Here is an 18070-nt window from a genome sequence, read left to right as displayed (position 1 = left end):
GAAGAGGGAGAGAGAGAAACATCAATGATGAGAGAGAATCATTGATTGGCTGCCTCCTGCACGCCCCTTACTGGGGATTGAGCCCACGTCCTGAGCATGTGCCCTTGACCGGAATGGAACCTGGGATCTTCCAGTCCCCAGGCCAATGCTCTATCCACTGAGCCAAACCAGCCAGGGCTACATGGACATTTTGCGTTTGAGAAATTATACCAGCCACATCTGTTGAGAAGAAATCGAGTTGGATTAAAAGTTTGGTTATTATTTCTAAAACTCTCTAAGGTTAGTGCACTTTAGGAATGTTCTAGAAGCAGAAGAGGTAGGATTCCAGGTGAGATGACCTACATGACTCTCTTTGGCCTCAGTATGTGATCTTGAACACTTAGGTCATCTTTCTGCTCTGGAGTCTCCCCTGCTAGACTGTCCCTCCTACAACCCAGAAGATGGGGCTGGGTCTCTTCCCAGGCCTTCCTTTTGCTTTGCTTTCTGTATATTTCTTGCTCAGAGGAAAACTCTGAAACGTGGGCATTACCTTGTGGAAGGCAGTGGTGGTGATGGCGAGGACCAACCCTGTCCGCAGGCAAGGCTGACCTGACGGGAGGCAGCTTGGGGTTCCCTGAGGTGGTCAACATGCCCCCATTTGGACATCGCTCCTCTGGGTATGGCTCTGCATGGAAGCAGCTGGTGTGTCTGAGTATGTGAACCTCCTCAGGGGAAGGCCTCTCTCCTGTCCTTTGTCCGGATATGGAGGTGGACGGCCAAGTAGGGAGGAGAGCACCCTAAGAGCAGGGTCTTTTTCAGCATAACGATTATTGCTTCTTGTTAGTATATTTCCAGTAGAACACGATCTCACTCATCTAGGGGAAATGGTGAACAACATAGACGGATGAACAAGGACAGACCCGGAGATAAGGAGCCATGGGTCAGACGGTTGGACCTCAAAGGGAGGGAGGGGATAAAAGGGAGAGATCAACCAAAGGACTTATGCGCACACATATGAGCCTAACCAGTGGTCAAGGATAATAGGGGGTGGGGGCATGAGTGAGGGGGGTGGGGGATTGGAATGGGGGGTTGAGGACGAATATGTGATATCTTAATAAAGAAAGAAAAAAAAAGACCAGGGCTTGGAGACACACTTGGCCTGCTCTCAGGGTTTGCCGTGGGGATTTCACTCCCTCAGAGGTCATCCCTCACGACACGTCGCCCCTCCCGGCAATCACGCCGAAGACATCTCTGAGGACTAGTAAGTCAGCCCGAGAAACTGAGGCGTGGGAAGAGGCCTTCCTGTGAAATGTCATTTTATTAATTGATTGATTTTTTTTTTTTACAAAAATAAACATTTCAATGAACAAGAAGTACAAAAGCTTCTGGATATACAAACTCCAGGAGGAGGGAGAGGCTGTTTTTGGCTGTTTTGTCGGCTTTCACTGAAAGCAAATGAGGCAGAAAGGCCCTGGCCCCACCCCCGCTCCGGGTCCTGGCTCAAACCGCAACCTGCTCCTCGACCCCACGTCTTGGCTCATACCACGTGTGCTCCTCTGCCCCGGGCCCCGGGCTGGCCCACAGGAAACCCCGGTCCGGTGGCCGGAGGTGGCCTCCCCAGGACAGCATCATGGACTTCCTGTGACATCCCATCAAGTCTCCCATCTGGAGCTCAGCGGGGAGAACACTCTGTGACCCCCGCAGCCCCCCGCCAGGCCATGGCACCTGTAGCAACAGCAGCAGCAGCAGCAGCAGCAGCAGCAGCAGCAGCAGCAGCCGGGGCTCTGCTACATTCTCACACTACGGACACAGTGATGGGGCTGCCCACGGAATTGTCCCAGGGAGGGCAGAGCCCTCGAGCGGAGACCAGCCTGAGCTTTGCTGGCAGCCCAGAGGGCTGCAGAGGCCGCCTGCCCCCAGAGTCTCTAGCCCTGGAGCCAGCAGACCCATCCCTAGCCCGGCAAACTCACATTTTAACGTTTGGCATTATTGCACATTGTCCTGGGCACCTTCGTCTGTCTGGGACACCAGCCTTTTCCGTGGCGGTTCCTGGCGACACGCCATGCTGCCAAGGCCAGTCTCTCCCTTCACAGGCAAGCCCAGCCGGCGGGGGTGGTCAGCTGGGCCCTCACACAGGCCGGCGAGAGGACTTCACGTATGTGGTCTTGTGGAGATCGGGGACGACATGGCTCCATCCCGTCTTGAAAAAGACCAGCTGCCGACCTGGGGGCGGGGGTGAGAGGTCAATGGGTCTGGATGCTTCTCTCCCTGGAGGCAGGGCCGCTCTCCCCCCACGATGACGGCCTTGAGGACACATATACGTGTCTCTTATCATCTCAGCCTTCTTGCCGTCTCATCATCTCTGGCTGCTGATGGGGGAACATGACCTAGCCATCTCTTCTGGGAAGTCCAGCCACACCCCTCCTGACGTCCCTTCTCACCTGTCCAGGTGGTCTGGTTGGTGACCACAAAGGCCCGGCACTGGGCGTGGCTCTCGCAGACGTCCACGGCCTCGGCCAGGTTGAACACGGAAAGGAGGCAGCCGCCGTGGTGATAGGAGGGCCAGCAGCGGTAGTCTTCCTCGGGGATGGTGCTGTCTGGCAGGCGCCGGTACTCTGGGGGCGGGGGACGGAGCGCGAATGAGAACTTTGCGTGCCCCTGGGGGAGGGCTCGGTCGCTTTCTGAAAAGGACAGGAGGACTCAAGGGGCTGAGATCCAGCCCAGTGCCCCGTAGCACGGAGATGGATGCAGCCAGCACTCTGACGCCTCTGAAAGGCAAGGCTCAGGTTTAGTTTTGGGGAGACACGCGTCCCCCAAATCCAAGAGCATGCAGTTGGCCCAGGAGGCGCACGACGATGGGCACAGGTGTAAGAGCAATGCACACCCAGAGTCACTGGCCGTCCAGGCTGGCTGCTGAAGTCAGAGCCTTTCGGATATGGATGGAGAGCGGGCTTCTCAGACATCGCTGTGCCTACGATTCTGACGCCCGAGGCCTAGGGTGGCCTTCCCCCTGGGCTTGGGGAGAGAGGCCAGGCCAGCCCCTTGGGGAAGGGGGCAGTCAGGGAGTCTTGAAGGGAAGAGGCGTGCAAACGAATGCAAAAAACACACAAAAAATCACCACTTGGGAATCCACCAGTGGAGTGTTTGGGGAGGAGGCTGGAGGAGGAATCTGAGGTCTCCCCATCATACAGAAAGAGCTTCTGAAACCTGCTCGGATCGGGAAGCAGGCTGGGCTGGGTGGCAGGCTTCGGGGTCACCGTCTTTCCCACCGCCTGGCGAGCCCAGCCCCGGCCTGATAATGCAGGAGTCCGGGGCCTCTGGTCACCCCGCCCTCCTGCCTCCCTCTACCAGGGACTCGACCAAAGTCCAGGCGGCGTGATTTACAGCCCCATAAACGGCGTCCTTAGGGACAGAGCCAGCCATTGTTCACCTCGTTAAACTTTATTTACAGGGCTAACGAGGGCTCCCCAGCCCCTGCGACTGGCCAGAGCTCCCTGCAGGCGAAGGCTGCCCACCCCTGGCTCCCCTGCCAACCACACTCCGCTCCAGGGCGTCCGCCGAGGGACTGAGGGACCCTGAGCAGTGACGGAATCCTCCCCCTGCTCCAGGGCTTCCCCGCGGGTTTCCGTGAGGGCCCCCTCCGCCTCCAGCCGCCCTCCTAGCCCCCTGACATGTAGCGGAAGGAAAGAGAGGCAAACAGATGCCGCCTTCCAGCTGTGGAACGGGAACCGGGTTAACGGCTGGCACACACGTCACCTGGTCTTTACGCCCCGTTAGGCGTTTTGTGAGGCAGGTAATGCTGAGCCCAATTCGTAGCTGGGGAAAGTGAAGCTCAGGTGGAACTTGCTCAGTCACGCAGACAGCCCGGGGAGCAGTGTGGAGCCACCCAGAGGAGGAGTGTCCGTGCCAACCCCCCACACCCCCCGGTTTAAGGTCAAGTTCTAGTTCAGCCAGAGAGGAGACCTCCAAGGGAAGGCTACACGGTCAGCAGCCTGTGTATCACACCACGTAAGCCTTAGAGGGGACGGGAGCTACTTAGTCCATTCAGGGGGACTGGTCCCCCTCCCACCCGTCTCTCACCTCCCAGCCCCTGGGTTCCTGCCGCCCGGGGCCACTCACCGGCTCTGCTGTCCGCGGACGAGTTCTGCAGGTACTGCCCGCTCCGGTACAGCTGCAGCACCTTCTCCAGCTGGGCCAGCGTCTCGTCTACCCCCCACGTGAGCTCTCCTGCAGGGGGCAGTGTCGCTGAGTAGGGCCATGGGCTCCTGCTTCTCCTGGGGCAGGCAGTGGCCTTTCCCTCTCTCCCTCTGGGCCCCGAGGACTGGTGGAGTGGGGAGGAGGTTCCCCCCAGAATGCCGCTTTGGGAAATGATGGTTTCCGGGCCCTGTGCTGCCCTGGGTCATTCTAGTCCCCACACCTGCTGGGGGAGGGGCCCGGGGATGGGAAGCAGACGGGCTCCGGGGAGCTCACCTGTGGCATTGACAATAGTGTCCAGCAGAGGCCTCAGTGAGGGTGGGGCACTGTGGGGAAGGAGGTATGTGAAGAAAAACCTGGAGCAGAGAGAGAGAAACCAGGGGCTCAGTGGTCCAGCCTCTGGAGACACATCCTTCCTCTACGCCAGTGTTTCCCAAAGTGTGGTACACGTACCCTCAGGGGTACGGGAAGAGTTTGGTGGGGGTACCCGTTGCACCGGAGTTTGGTGGGGATATGCACTGCACCGTGCTTAGCTGCGCCTTATTCTACGTTCTCATGAGTACGAGGGGTACTCAGCGTTACGAAAATTACAGAAGGGGTACACATATGTCAAAAGTTTGGGAAACACTGCACTATGCCAATGTGGGATGGAATCCCGATGATCTCTAGGGAGTCTACTTCCCCAGGCCTACCAACGAGGCACATCCCCAGAAGATAGACGGAGTTACTCAGACTCAGGGTTGGGGTTTGGGCACATGCTAAGACCACAGCAAACTTAGCAAACAAGTCTGAAGTCAGTCTTCCCCACCCCTCAGCCCCAGGTTACCCCGACGGACCAGTGTGAAAGCAGCTCCGTGGCTGGGGCCCGGGGAGGAGCTTCCAGAGGTGAATGGCGGGGGGGGGGGGGGGGGGGGCGGGCTGCAGTGTCAGTGTCATGGCCCTGAGCTCTGAGTCTGACACTATTTTAAGAAGCCTCCAGCTGCCATCCCCAACCCAGATTCTCCTTGGAGCTGGCTATTTTTAGCCTCCCCCTCAGGAGCCTGAATGTTCCCTTCTTGACAGGGCGGAAGCCTTTCCCCTCCTGCTGATCCATTGGTCAAGGCTGAGCCTCCCACCCTGGCCAGCCTCCTGTTGGCCCTCCCGGCCCACTCTCCCTCGCTGGCCCTCCGCGCAGGGGGCCGAGGTCACCTGTAGGCGTTGTAGAGGTTGCGCTTCTCGTTCATGCCCTCGCACCAGCCCTGGGCCGAGCAGGGCAGGGTGAAGTTCCTGGCCGGAAACTCGAGGATGCAGTTGGCGCTGCTGGCACACGGCGTCTCCTCTACTCGGGCGTCGTCCAGATCCGTCACCTTCAGCTCCCCGTCCACCAGCACGAACTGCCGGGGGCGGAAGTCCAGCAACGTGACGGAGCCCAGCGGGGAGTGGGCCAGGTGGTGAAGGAGGCGGCCCAGGCTCAGGCAGATCTGAGGGGCAGACACAAGGCTGCTTACTGCTTCTCTCCTGGGGCTCCAGGGCTCCAGGGCTCCCTCCTTTGGGAAACTCCGGACTGAGCTGGGGGGGGGGGGGGGGGGCTGACTTTTACTTAAAAATCCTAGTGCTCACCGAGGGCTGAGGCCAGGGGCCTTAGAGAGCACACCTGTGATTTTTCTATTAACCCCTGGCTGACCTGACCCTGAAAGCAACACGGAGTGAGTGACACGTGGGCAGCAGGGATGTCTGGGGACAACGGATCTCCTCCCTGAAGTTGCATCTTGCGTGTGGTTTCAGTCCAGAGTGTGCAAAGAGGAGGAGGACGCGGACCCTTTTGCAACCAGGCTGAGAGTGTTTGTGAGGGAAGCGTGCGCGCGCGCGCGCGCGCGCGCGTGCGTGCGTGCGTGTGTGTGTGTGTGTGTGTGTGTAGCTGGAGCAGAGAGAAAGTCTGGGTCCTCTATGTCTGGCTTCTCTCTTTAACCCTTTGGCTGATGGCCGAGTCAGCTTTGCTCCCTCCCGCCCTCCCCAGCTGCAGAGGAGGCGGAGGAGGAGGAGGAGGAGAAGGAGTAGGAGTGGTGGAAGCTGCTCCAGTAGGCTGGCCTTCTAAGGGTGAACCGTCCCAGCCAAGAGCCCAGGGCCCGGCCCTCCTCCCTGCTCACTCGGAATCGGTCCTCCCAGGACGTCTGGAGCAGCTGGATCATCTCGACAGGGGCGCCCAGCTCCGTGATGGTGGTCAGGGTGTCCGGGATGTCCTCGCTGTCCTGGTAGCAGTAGCCATAGAGCTGGGGGAGGTCCAGGGGAGAGGGTCATTAGGTCCCAGGGTGGGAGGGAGGACAGAGAAGGGATGACTATTATGCCCTCTTCCTCTGCTGCCAGCCCCCCCCCCCTCCTTGGCGTGCCCCAGGCCTTTGCTTCAGCTGGAGCCAGAAGAGCAGCGCTGCCCGCGAAGCCTGCCCTCTGTCCCTGTGACCCGGGTTCCTCCCGACTGCATCGCCCCTCACCTCTTGCTGCTCAGGCAAATGGGCCGGTCTGGCCACCACGTGTTAACACTGAGCCAGGCGTCGTGCTAAAGGTTTTACAGGCACAGCACACGCCTTATAATCACGTCGCATGGCACAGGAGGTCCTATTATCGATATCATCATCTCCAGCTCGCAGGTAAGGAAACCAACGCAGAGAGTTTCAGTCACTTGCACAAAGCCGCACAGCTAGCGAACCCAGGAGCTGGAATTCGCATGTATGACGCCGATTCTACACAGCCTGGTTCTTTCCGAGAATATCGTGTGCTAATCGACAAGCCAGCAAACGGTTCCTCTACCTCCTTCCCTGCTCCAATCCCTGTTTATTTCTCATTATTTCCACTTTTTTTTTTTTTTTTTTTTTGGCAGTTTCATTCCCCCCTCCTCAGCTCGGGTCTTGTGGGAGGAGGAGAAGCCAGCTCCCTCAGCGCTGGTAACGAGCTCCAAGAACAAAGACGCTGAGGGCGCGTCCTTGGGTGTTCTCTGCCTGTGTCGGTGGGCGGGGGGCCACCCACATCAGTGGGGGTGGCGGTGAAGAGGTGGCTCCTGGGAAAGGTCAGTTCTTGGGGAGCCTGATCACAAGGGTCTGCCCACGCCTCAGGATCTGGGGAGGAGCTTGGTGCAGCTCGGCTGGCCAGGGGCTTCTGGGAAGCCCAGCCTGACTTTGTCACTGACACCTAAACCAGCATCTGCACAGAACTCCGCGTCTCCCGGCCTCTCCGTCACACTGCACATCAGCTGGGGTCAAACTCTGCTCCGAACAACCAGTACCCTGCGGAGTAGGGAGGCCGAGTGGTCCAGACCAGAGTTCTCCAGGGAGAAGAGATAGCAGCACGATGGGGGGAGGGAAAGGGGGTGGCAGGGGGAGCCAAGTCCACAAGCTAGGTGTCCCTGCGTATTGTCACCCTTCATGCCATGATTCGCACCCCTCCCAGCTCCACACCAGGCCCTCGCAGGCTCCCTTCAGGTCAGGGCTGCCCTTCAGCTCCCTGACCCCAAAGCTAGCTGTCCCAGTCCTGCTGGCACGAGGGAAGGCACCACTCCACTCCGTATCAGATCGCTAGGGCTGCGTGCAACTTGGGGGATCCGGGGCCAGTCCCAGGCACCCTCTCTCCACCCCACCCCCTCCCCAATCAGCTCAGGGAGGCCCCAGACCCTGGTGGGGCGGGGGAAGGTAAGGGGAGCAGCCCCGGGGCCTGGTTCTCATTTTCTTGCCCGGAGTCTGAGCCTTTGTGGGAAACTTCTGAAGGTTATTAAACACCCGGAGGTCATTAAATGCGCTGTTAACGAGGTATTAATCAACACCCCTCAGGAAAAAATAAAAAGACACCATTAACCCCCCCAGGAAGCGCGAGGCTGAGCATTTCAGCCGTATCTTTTGTTCGTTTGGGAGAAGAAATATCCTCTCTAGCAGGGCCAGAATCAGGGCTCAGGCAGGCCTGGGGCCTCCGGGGACAACGGAGGGGGGTTGGAGGGAAGACCTTTGTGCCCTTTGACCCTGGGCTACAGAGGCATCTATCACATGAGGGTGTGTGTGTGTGTGTGTGTGTATCGGGGCTGGTTGGGGAGGGGGGTCACAGAAGGTGGATAGAGAAATCTCGCTCACGCAGTCCCATGAGACCAGAGCAAGGCACTGGAAGGTACCCTGGGGGACATGCTATCCTGGACATTTTCTATCGGAATTTTTATTTTTTCCTGAGGGGTGTTGATTAATATCTTGTTAACAGCGCGTTTAATGACCTGGCTGGGTGGTTCAGTTGGTTGGAGCACTGTCTGGAAGCACCAGTGTTTTGGGTTCGATCCCTGGTCTGGGCACATACAAGAAGCAAATCAGTGAATGGATGGAACAACAAGTCAATGTCTGTCTGTCAGTCTCTCCCCCTCCACCCCCCACATCTCTCTCTCTCAAAAAAAAAGCAATCAATCAATAAAAAAGTTTTTTGTTTTTTTTAAAAGAACACTGCACCAACTTGGGGGCTGCCAGGCAGGGGGAGGGACCTCTGGAGGTCTGGGGGAGCCGGAAATCTAAGAAACATTCTCTGGCTCCTCCCCAGTTCAGCAAACAGTCAAATGGTTTTCAAATTTTAAATGATTCAGAGGTATTACAACAACGTTATTTCTAGTTCCCTGCACACCCTCCTGAACAAGACCCCACGCAGGCTCCCTGGAAGCAGAGGTGGCATTGCGGGGGAAGCCAGAGGGACACTGGCCTGGGGCTTGGGGAATGTAGCGGGAGACCAACTCCCAAAGAGCCCCTAAGCTCACAGTCCCGGCCCCTGCCTCTGGTAGTTTTTCTTGCATCCAACAGAAAGGACCTGGGACCTCACTCACCTTATACCATGTGCCCTAGGGCAGCTAACCCCAGCTTGGAACTCATGAGAGTCCCATAGCCAACCCCAGACAACCAATCTTGGTCTCTGGAGGGAAGGGGTGAAAACCATTCCGTTGTAACTTTTTTCTTTGGTGTTCTTGGGCCGGGGACCTGACATTATAGTGGTGATCCATTCTGTGATGTGTGTGTGTGTGTGGGGGGGGGGGTGTCCGTCAGTTGGATGCTTGTCTGGAAGTCTGCGGGGTAAGTGAGAAGTTCCCTAAGAGAGAGGAAAGCACATACAACTTCTAACCTGTCCAAAGGGGTGTGTGTGTGTGTGTGTGTGTGTGTGTGTTGTGAGTCAATTAACACTAACGTCCTCCTAAGTCACTAAAGACCTCCACCAACTCATAATCTGGCTGACACTCCAGGGTTTCCATAAATTAGGAGCTTTCCAAGAGCCCCTTAGAAGCAAAGACAACAAGATCCTCTCCGTGAGAATGGCCACGTAACCTGCCGCTCCCTCCCTTAAGCTCCGGACACAGTGTCAGCCATGCCACCAGGCACAGCCACTCACAATGGTTGGCTCTGCCCGACCTCCAGCAACCAGGTCAGAGCCCAGAACTCGGTCAGTGTCCGATCAGGGCTGGGGAAGCCTGGGGAGACTGGGAGCCAGCAGGACCCGACACAGCTCCCTGCCTGGCTACCCTCTTCTGCAATAGGCCTGGGAGGCCAGCTCATTCCTGAGGGAAGGGGGAAGGGACCCTGGGTTTCTGGTCAGTCCTGCCGGCTGCAGAAAGGTTAGCTTGAATGGGCGAGGAGGTGGAACGTGTGGGCAAGGTTCCTAGTTCAGTGGGCCAAAAGCAGCCAGGGATTTCCCTCTCAGGCTGCTCAGACATGTGCGAAGGGAACAGTTTGTCTACTCCTAGGGCCGACTCAAGGACAGAGAGCTGGAGGAGAGGAGGAAGTGTGCTGGGGCTGGGAGAGGCCCACTCTCTTAGTCTGGCCTGGAGGGGACAAGGTGTGTGTGTGTGTGTGTGTGTGTGTGTGTGTGTGTGTGTGAGATCTCTTCTTTCCCCCCTGCCCCAGTGAACAGGAGAGACAGAGTCCCATTGAATAGAAACGTGGGCATCTAGCCTTCTCCATCTTTCAGCCTCTTACCCACGTCTGCTCAGAGAATGTGATCCTCAGGCCTTCGGGCCCTCAGCCTGCCCCCTGAGCACCGAGCTAAGAAAGAACTTGGGGCTTCCTTCTCCAGGGGTTCAAGGGCCCACGTGAAGGCCCCGAGAATCCCAGGGCCACATCTGGGAAGGGCTGTGCACTTTCTGGCCTACTGCTCAACCCCCTCAATCCTTCCAGTGGTCTCTGGGTGGGGAAAAGGGTGGGGGTATTCTCTGAGAATCAAGCTGGACATAAGGTCTCTTTCTCGCCCTACCCATCCCCATTGCTGTCCCACCCCATCTCCAAAACCACACTATTTGGAACTCGAGAGAAGTGGGGTCCGGATTCCATCACGAAAGGGGACCCTATGACCACAGGAGGGATCCTGACCCAGGGATGACTGCTGTCCCGAGTCCTGGCTTGAGGGTCCTTTTCCTGGTGCTGACCCCCCTCTAGCCCCAGTGAGAAACAGGGCCCTAAGTGCGCACGGACCTCCACCTTAAGTTTAGGGCCCTCACCCCAAGCTTGGGATCCTCTGCCCTGGCCTCTGTCTTCAAGAACTAACAGCGTGGAAGCTGAGAACCCCAGGAGTCCCTCCGCCAGGGGACACCCACCCAGGACTGGGACCTCGGGTGGGTCCTGGGGAGCGACCACGGTACAGAGTCTGCCCCTGGCTTCCCTTGGGCACCGTTATTGGGGCTCCGTTTCTTGGAGCGCCCGAGCCTGACACGTCCAGCCGGCACCTTCTTCGCCCCCCAACCCCCCCAACATATGCCGCCCTCGTACCTGCAGCACGTTGGGGTGCCGCAGCCGCTCCAGCAGCACCATCTCCTTGAGCAGCTTGTGGGCCGCCAGCCGATAGCAGCCCCTGCGCGCCCCGAACTCGCGCACGCAGCTGCCCAGATCGTGGCCGCTGAAGTCCACCGCCTTGAGCGCCACGGCGGCGCCGCCGGGCAGGCGGACCCGGTACACGGCCTTGGTGTAGCCCGAGCCCACGTACTGGGCGCCCGACACGTTGCGGAGCGCGGCGCAGCCCAGGCGCGGGCCCCCCGGGCCGGGGGAGCCGGGGGAGCCGGGGCCCGGGGCCGGGGGCCAGCTCGGGGAGCCGTCGGGCAGGGGCCGGGCCCCGGGGGGCTGGGGGGGTCGCTGCAGGCCCGACCCGCCCCGTGCAAGGTCCATCAAGCGCCGCCGCTCGGGCCGGCCCGCCCCGGGCGCGGGGCCCCCGCGGGAATAGCGCTGCACCTCCTCGTAGCGCGCGCGGATCTGCCGGGCCAGCTCCCCGGGGCCCCCGCGACGGCCCGGGCCCGGGGCTGGCGACGGCCCGGGGGGCTGGCCCGGCCGCGGGGGCTCCGAGCCCGGCGCGAAGAGCACGTTGAGGACGGAGCCCAGCAGGAAGGAGGCGCAGAAGCCCGCGGCCACCGCCGCCCGCCGGCGCCGCATCGCTCCCCTCCCCTCCCTTCCCCTCCCCTCCCCCGGCCGGCCGGCCGCCCCCCGCGCGCGCTCCCCGGCCCGGCCCGGAGGCTCAGGCTCCGAGGCGGCTCCGCGGCGCGCCCCGCCGGCCCCCTGCCCAGCTCGTGCGCATGGCCCCGGCCGCCCCGACCCCGGCCCCTGGCGGGCGGCACATCGGCCTGACACTTGCCTCCCTCCCGGAGGCCCGCCCTGCCCCCGCCGCTTATAAGGCCCGGAGCCGCCCCCGCCTCCGCCCCCTCCGCCTCCCTCCGCCTCCGCCTCCCGCTCCCGGCCCGAGCCGTCCTCGGCGCCGCCTCCTCCGGCCTCCCGGCCCGGCCTTCCCCGCTGACTGACAGCAGGACCTCCTCCCGCGGCCGGCCGGGCCTGGGAAGCGGCGCGGAGGCGGCTCGGCCCTGGCCCTGCCCAGCGCGCGGCCCCCGGGCTCCGGCGGGGGCGCGGGGGAGGGGTCGGCGGCGGCCCAGCGCCGGGGCGGATAACGGGGCCGCGGCTGCCGCATAACGGGACCGACCGGGAGGCGGATAACGGAGCCGGCGCGGCGGGGCGGGGTGGGAGAGTAGGAAAGGGGCGAGGCCGCGCTTAACGGACTTGGGAGAGGGCGAGCAACTGGGGTCGGTCTGGAGAGCCGCGTGACCCCAGAGCGCCCTTCCCGGGACCCGGGGCCAGAGGTCGGACGGGCCCCGCAGGAAATTCCCGAGGGTCCCGCCTCCCGCCGGTGAGGCTGGGGGAGACGGCTTTTAGCCCAAGGCCCGGATTCGAGGTGGGGGTGGGGGATTGGAGAGGGGGGAGAACGCAGAGGGGCTTGCACCTGCGAGCGCGCGTGGGACGGGAACTCTGAGATCGGAGGAAGAATCATGTTTTCGGAGATGCACCGTGCAACCTCCTCTGACAAGTCTTTCCGATGTCTGATTTTTTTCCCTTGTCCCCAACCCTTTCTCCTACTCCGGGATCCCTGCATTCAGAGGCGGTCAGCGGCGGATCCCGAACCAAGTGCATGCTAGCTAGTTTCTGCAAAGAGGGCGGTTTTTTTTTTAACCCACGGATGCACGTGGTCCACACCGTCTGTGGAGTGCGCGCATTGGCGTGTCTGAAGGGGCCACTGTGCCGGAGGAAGGGAGTGTGTGTACTTCGTGTGTAAGCTGGTGCTGACTCCACCAGAACTCCTGGTCCCTCCTCCTCCCTCCCTGATTGCATCATTAGTGCTAATTGAGGGGCTTTCACACGCCAGTGCATTAGCTGTTTGGAGTGAACTTCCCCCCTCCTGGGAGAGATAAGCCGCTGCCCCTCCCCCTCCCGGCCCTCCACTTCCCCGTCGCCCTGGAACTGTCCACCTAGCTCCTCTCACCTTCCTGGGCACCTTCCCGCCCTTCCTCCCCCCCCCCCCCCCCCCCCCCCGCCCCCGGTCCTGGACTGATCAATCACATTCCTCCCCCGCAGTGTCAGAGATTGCCTGAAGAGGTGTCAGGGACGGGGAGGAGGGCCCAGAACCTCCTTTCTGAGGGCGTGGCCAGGGAGGGGAGACTTTCCTGCAGGGGGCCAAAGAAATCGGTGTTCCTCCAGAACAGAGTTACTGCGATGAGAGAGAGGACAGAGATTCTTGGACGTGGAAGGGCAGAGGAGAGAGCCAAGTCCTTGATCTCCAGCCTGTGATCCCCCAGAGGTTGGAGCACCCGACCCTGATTCGTGGGGTCCCGTCTGACTTAGCAAGCATGGGGGAGGCAGCACGAGAGAAGAAGCCACGATTCTCCTGAGAACCTTGGGTTTGCTGGAGTTCTGTCTGGTTCAGTTTAGCCGTTCTGCCCTGCACTGGCCCATGGCTGCTGGGTGTGGGGGGAAGGCTCCGAGCAGATGCCCTCCCCAACCCTCACACCAGATGTCTCTGGTCTAATTAACTGTGCTGGGAAAACCAACCTGGGTTTGTAAACAGAGCTACTGGCTAAAGTCAGCAGGGAGCAGCAGCAAACAGCAAACATTCCCCCTCACACTCAGCTTCAATTCAATCCAGCCCCCCTGGGGAAGAGGAGAGAGCCTGGCTGATCACCAGGCCTCCTGGCCCACAGCTGAGTCAGGGAAAAGCCTATCAGCCTCTGTGACCCCAATATGGCTGTTCCCTTCCCATTTCCAGAGAGTCCCCTACTGGGGAGGAAGGGGGATTCTGCGAGGAACAGAGTCGCTATCCCAAGTTAGGCTCTGCCCACCCCTTCCCCTTTGGATCCAAGAGGAGGCCCTTGTGGGGGGGCCATATTCCTTCCAGGGCTTTCGTTAGGGCCTGCTCTGCGCCTGCGTCTTGGAGAAAGCAGCCTCTGAAGTCGGTAGGACTTGGCTTTGTGGGTCTGTAACTCGGAGTTGGTGAATATAACGCGAACATTGTTAAGTTCGTTACACATCATGTAGGTATTATAATAACACGTTCCAAAATTAGATAATTATTCTCTGCCAAGCTTCAGTGTTTCTGTTATGGTTTGAAAGTTCAACGCACACAGGGGCCCGAGAAACAGGCACTAATGTTCACACAATCATCTGCGCACACACAAGCCCCGGAGCGGCCGCCTCACACACAGGAACAAAGGAGTCTCAACTCTTTCCTTCTCACACTACTTTGTCTCCCTCACCGGCTCTCAGACACACAGACATATACAGTCTTCCGTGGAAATAGGTTTTTGGCCTCTGAAAAAAAAGGACTTAACTTTCTGAGCAGATTAGAGTTTCTGAATTGGCAGTTCTTGAGTTCTTAACCAAATTTTGCTCGTTTGCTTTTTTTTTTTTTTTGCCACCCAGGGAGAGGAATCTTCCTTTGGAAAGAATTGAAAAAGACACAAAAACCGCTGCTTCAGGCTCCAGGTCTACAATCTGTCCACCTGCCCCACCCCAAAGAACTGGCAGGCCAGGACCCTGGGCCTCCCAGACCCAAGTCCTCAGGCCAGTGTCCAGCTCAGCAAGCCGAGCACTCTCACTCAGGGCCCAGCCGCCATCCGACCAGAGGGTCGGGTCCATCTGCAAGTGGGAAGGCTCAGAGCTGCAGACACCCGGTGTTTCCCTTCTCTCCCTCTGCTTACTCCACCCCAACCCACCCCCGCCAAAGGCTATCTTAGATAGCAATCCTTGGGAAGGAGCAGATGGCTCCAAAATGCTAAATTTCTTTGGACATGTCTTTTAGATAAACAATATCTACATGTTTTGTCAGATCATCCTACCTGCCTAGATTGTGATACCAACCTTTCAGCAGCCCTCCTTTTAATTTTTTAAATTTTATTTTAGAGAGAGAGGAAGGTAGAGGGATAGAGAGAAAGAAACTTCTGATGAGATGCCCCCTACTGGGGATTGAGCTTGAAACCCGGGCATGTGCCCTGACCAGGGAATGGAACTGGGACCTCTTGGTTCTTAGATTTACACTCAAACACTGATCCACACCGGCCGGGCTCAGCAGCCCTCTTCATTGTCTACCTTTCCCTCCAGCCTAGGTCTCAAACACTTCTTTATTTTTATTTCTTTATTGATTATGGTATCTCAAACACTTCTTTTGGAGAACAGTCATCCCTTGGTATTCACGGGGGGATTGGTTCTAGGAATCCGTGAATACCAAAGTCTGAGGATGCCCGAGTCCCTTTGTAAAATGGCACCATATTTGCATGTAATCTACGCACATTCTCCCAAATACTTTAAATAACCTCTAGAGCACTTATAATATCGAATATAATGTAAACGTTAGGTAAATAGTTGATATACTGTATTGTTTAGGGGAGAATGGGAAAAAAAACAAAGTCCGCATGTTCAATACAGACACAACTATTGCAGGCCTAATAGCACACGTCAGCTACAATGCAATGCTTTCACGCCAACTATTTTCTATCCATGATGGGTTGAATCTGTGGGTGCTGAACCTGCAGATGTGGAGGGCAGACTGTATTGCTCTCTAGCTCAGTAACCTGGAGCACAAACTGAGCTGAACCTCAGGCCTCTGTGACAGGGCTCCTGCCCTCCACCCTCTCATTTCCCTAGACTTGGTACTTGCACTGTCTCCTGACTCACAGCCATCCTTTGCTTTTTTTTTTTAATATATTTTATTGATTTTTCACAGAGAGGAAGGGAGAGAGAGAGTCAGAATCATCGATCAGCTGCCTCCTACATAACCTCCACTGGGGATGTGCCCGCAACCAAGGCACATGCCCTTGACCGGAATCGAACCTGGGACCCTGCAGTCCGTAGGCCGATGCTCTATCCACTGAGCCAAACCAGTCTTGGCATCGTTTGCTTTTTTTTTTTTTTTTTTTTTTTTTTTTTAATGTTCCCCTCCCACTTCTTCCTTCCTGAAATGCCCTCTGCTAGCCTTTCCACACGCTCTCTGCAGGCTGGTTCTTCAGGGTCTCCCAAGAAGCACTGCGTCCCAAACAAGGCCTCTCCAACCGGGGCTCCTGGCTCCCTGAGATCCTGGAGGTTTACTCTGAGTTCTGTGAATTTATTTTCTTTAATAAAGAAATGCACGAAACTGTTCAGGTCTTGCAACACTTGATGCAGAGTAAATGTGCAGTCAGAGAAACCGGGATTCAGATCTTACTAGCGGAGTTACGTCATGCAAGTAGTGTTCGGTATCTCATTAAGAAAATGGGAGATGCCCTAACCGGTTTGGCTCAGTGTCTAGCAGGGGTCCTCAAACTTTTTAAAGTGGGGGCCAGATCACGGTCCCTCAGAGAGCTGGAGGGCCGGACTATATGAACTACTAATTCCTACTGTAACACCTCGGCTGCGCTCACTGCCCAAAAAACCTGGTGGGCCGGATCAGACTCCTCTGCGGGTCGCATGTGGCCCGCGGGCCGTAGTTTGAAGATGCCTGAGAGCGTCGGCCTGCGGACTGAAAGGTCCCAGGTTCGATTCCCGTCAAGGGCATGTACCTTGGTTGCGGGCACATCCCCAGTAGGAGGTGTGCAAGAGGCAGTCGAATCGGTGTCTCTCTCATGGATGTTTCTAACTCTGTATCCCTCTCCCTTCCTCTCTGTAAAAAATCAATAAAATATATATTTCTTTAAAAAAGAAAGAAAATGGGAGATAATAATAGTACCTACCATATAAAGCTGTCGAGTAGGTGATAGGCAAAGTTATATAAAGTGCCCAGCATGGGACACACCCTCAGTATGTGTAATCTATTGCTGGTATTAACAATGACATTAAGTAAACACCTGTGGCGGCATGCTAGGCAACCCAGTTGGCTGTAATGCTGCCTGGAGGCAGACATGACTTTACTTTCCATCTTAGTTTCCACTGGGCTATCTCTGTGCCCGGAATTTTTCACGTTTTCCCAACTCAGCAAACCAGCCCTGGATCAGAAGAGGCCTCCCTGCTTTCCCCACCCTGCGGGGAGCTGTGGAGGGAGGGAAGATCATGAATCAGGACCTGATTCCTGATGCCACAGGGACCCAGAGCAGGGAAGGCCTCAGCTGAGAGCCCCGGGGGCAAGGAGCTGGGGGGGGGGGGAACGCATTCAGAAAGGAGGGGACAGGGAAAGGGGTGGAGCCAGGCAGCCGGCTCCTCAACCCCCACTTCCCTCAGGTAGGAAGTTAAGTGGACGTTTCCAAAATATAAAAAACAGATGATGAAGGTCAGGTTTCCTACACACTGGGGAGTGGGAGCCCTGAGGCAGAGTCCCTAAAAAATTATCTGAGACAGAGATGGGGAGAGAGAGAAAGAGAGAGAGAGAAAGAGAGAGAGAGAGAGAGAGAAGTTAGACAAAGATGCAGAAACAGGGAGACAGACAAAACCCCCTGAATCTCAAGAAGGCTAGTCAGGCTGAAACCGGTTTGGCTCAATGGATAGAGTGTCGGCTTGGGGACCGAAGGGTCCCGGGTTCGATTCCTGTCAAGGGCATGTACCTTGGTTGCGGGCGTATCCCCAGTGGGGGGTGTGCAGGAGGCAGTTGATCAATGACTCTCTCTCATCGATGTTTCTAACTCTCTCTCTCCCTTCCTGTCTGTTCAAAATCAATAAAATATATATTAAAAAAGAAGAAGAAGAAGGCTAGTCAGACACAGAGCAGAAAGCCCTGGCTCAGGAGAGCTCTTTCTACCCGTCTCTGGAAAAGAGCTTAGCTCCTCTCCGTGGGCCTCGGGATGGGAACATGAGCCATTGTGGCTCCATGACCCTGGCAGAGGGAGGGTGAGGCCCGCTGGGACCCCAGAAACCAAAAGGCTCTGTGGGCTCCCAGAGCTCTCACTGCCCAGGCCTCTCTCCATCTGTCTGGGCCTCCAGGTCTGTGATGCAGTGTGTCCCTCTCATACCCCCCCCCCCCCCCCCCCCCCCCCCCCGCCACTGATCCTGCCTGGCTCTCTCATCCTCCCTCCTGCTCAGCCTCACCCACCAGCCCAGAGGGATGCTCTATGACCGCTGCTCTGTCTCTCCCTTTCCTGACTGTCTGAGCTGTGTTTCCTGTCTCCATCACTGTTTCCTTTGATTGGAGGAGCTGGGGGTGGGGTAGGGCTAAG

The 18070-nt window shown here is 57.8% G+C and overlaps 1 protein-coding gene across 1 annotated transcript; it reads right to left on the bottom strand.

Annotated features, from left to right (window-relative positions):
* Positions 1-1278: 1278 nt before the first annotated feature.
* PKDCC (protein kinase domain containing, cytoplasmic) lies at positions 1279-11767 on the bottom strand. The gene is made up of 7 exons (XM_036435131.2): positions 10917-11767; positions 6300-6422; positions 5362-5633; positions 4450-4529; positions 4099-4206; positions 2421-2594; positions 1279-2202 (listed from the first exon to the last, which is right to left on the bottom strand). The coding sequence occupies exons 1-7, from the start codon at positions 11568-11570 to the stop codon at positions 2108-2110; spliced, it is 1506 nt and encodes a 501-aa protein (XP_036291024.1). The 5' UTR covers positions 11571-11767; the 3' UTR covers positions 1279-2107.
* Between the last annotated feature and the right edge of the window lie 6303 nt (positions 11768-18070).

The sequence above is a fragment of the Pipistrellus kuhlii genome, unplaced genomic scaffold, assembly GCF_014108245.1.
Source record: "Pipistrellus kuhlii isolate mPipKuh1 unplaced genomic scaffold, mPipKuh1.p scaffold_m20_p_13, whole genome shotgun sequence".
Taxonomy (NCBI): Eukaryota; Metazoa; Chordata; class Mammalia; order Chiroptera; family Vespertilionidae; genus Pipistrellus; species Pipistrellus kuhlii.
Note: the sequence above shows the minus strand (reverse complement) of the source record. Positions and strands in the feature narration are given on the sequence as shown.

What these genes read in the sequence shown, in the direction of transcription:
- PKDCC (XM_036435131.2), bottom strand. Translation starts at nt 11,570, where the DNA reads ATGCGGCGCCGGCGGGCGGCGGTGGCCGCGGGCTTCTGCGCCTCCTTC. An exon ending in GGCACCCCAACGTGCTGCAG is followed by an intron (nt 6,423 to 10,916) that starts GTACGAGGGCGG and finishes GACCTCCCCCAG; the next exon opens with CTCTATGGCTACTGCTACCA. An exon ending in CAACCAGACCACCTGGACAG is followed by an intron (nt 2,203 to 2,420) that starts GTGAGAAGGGAC and finishes CCCCGCCCCCAG; the next exon opens with GTCGGCAGCTGGTCTTTTTC.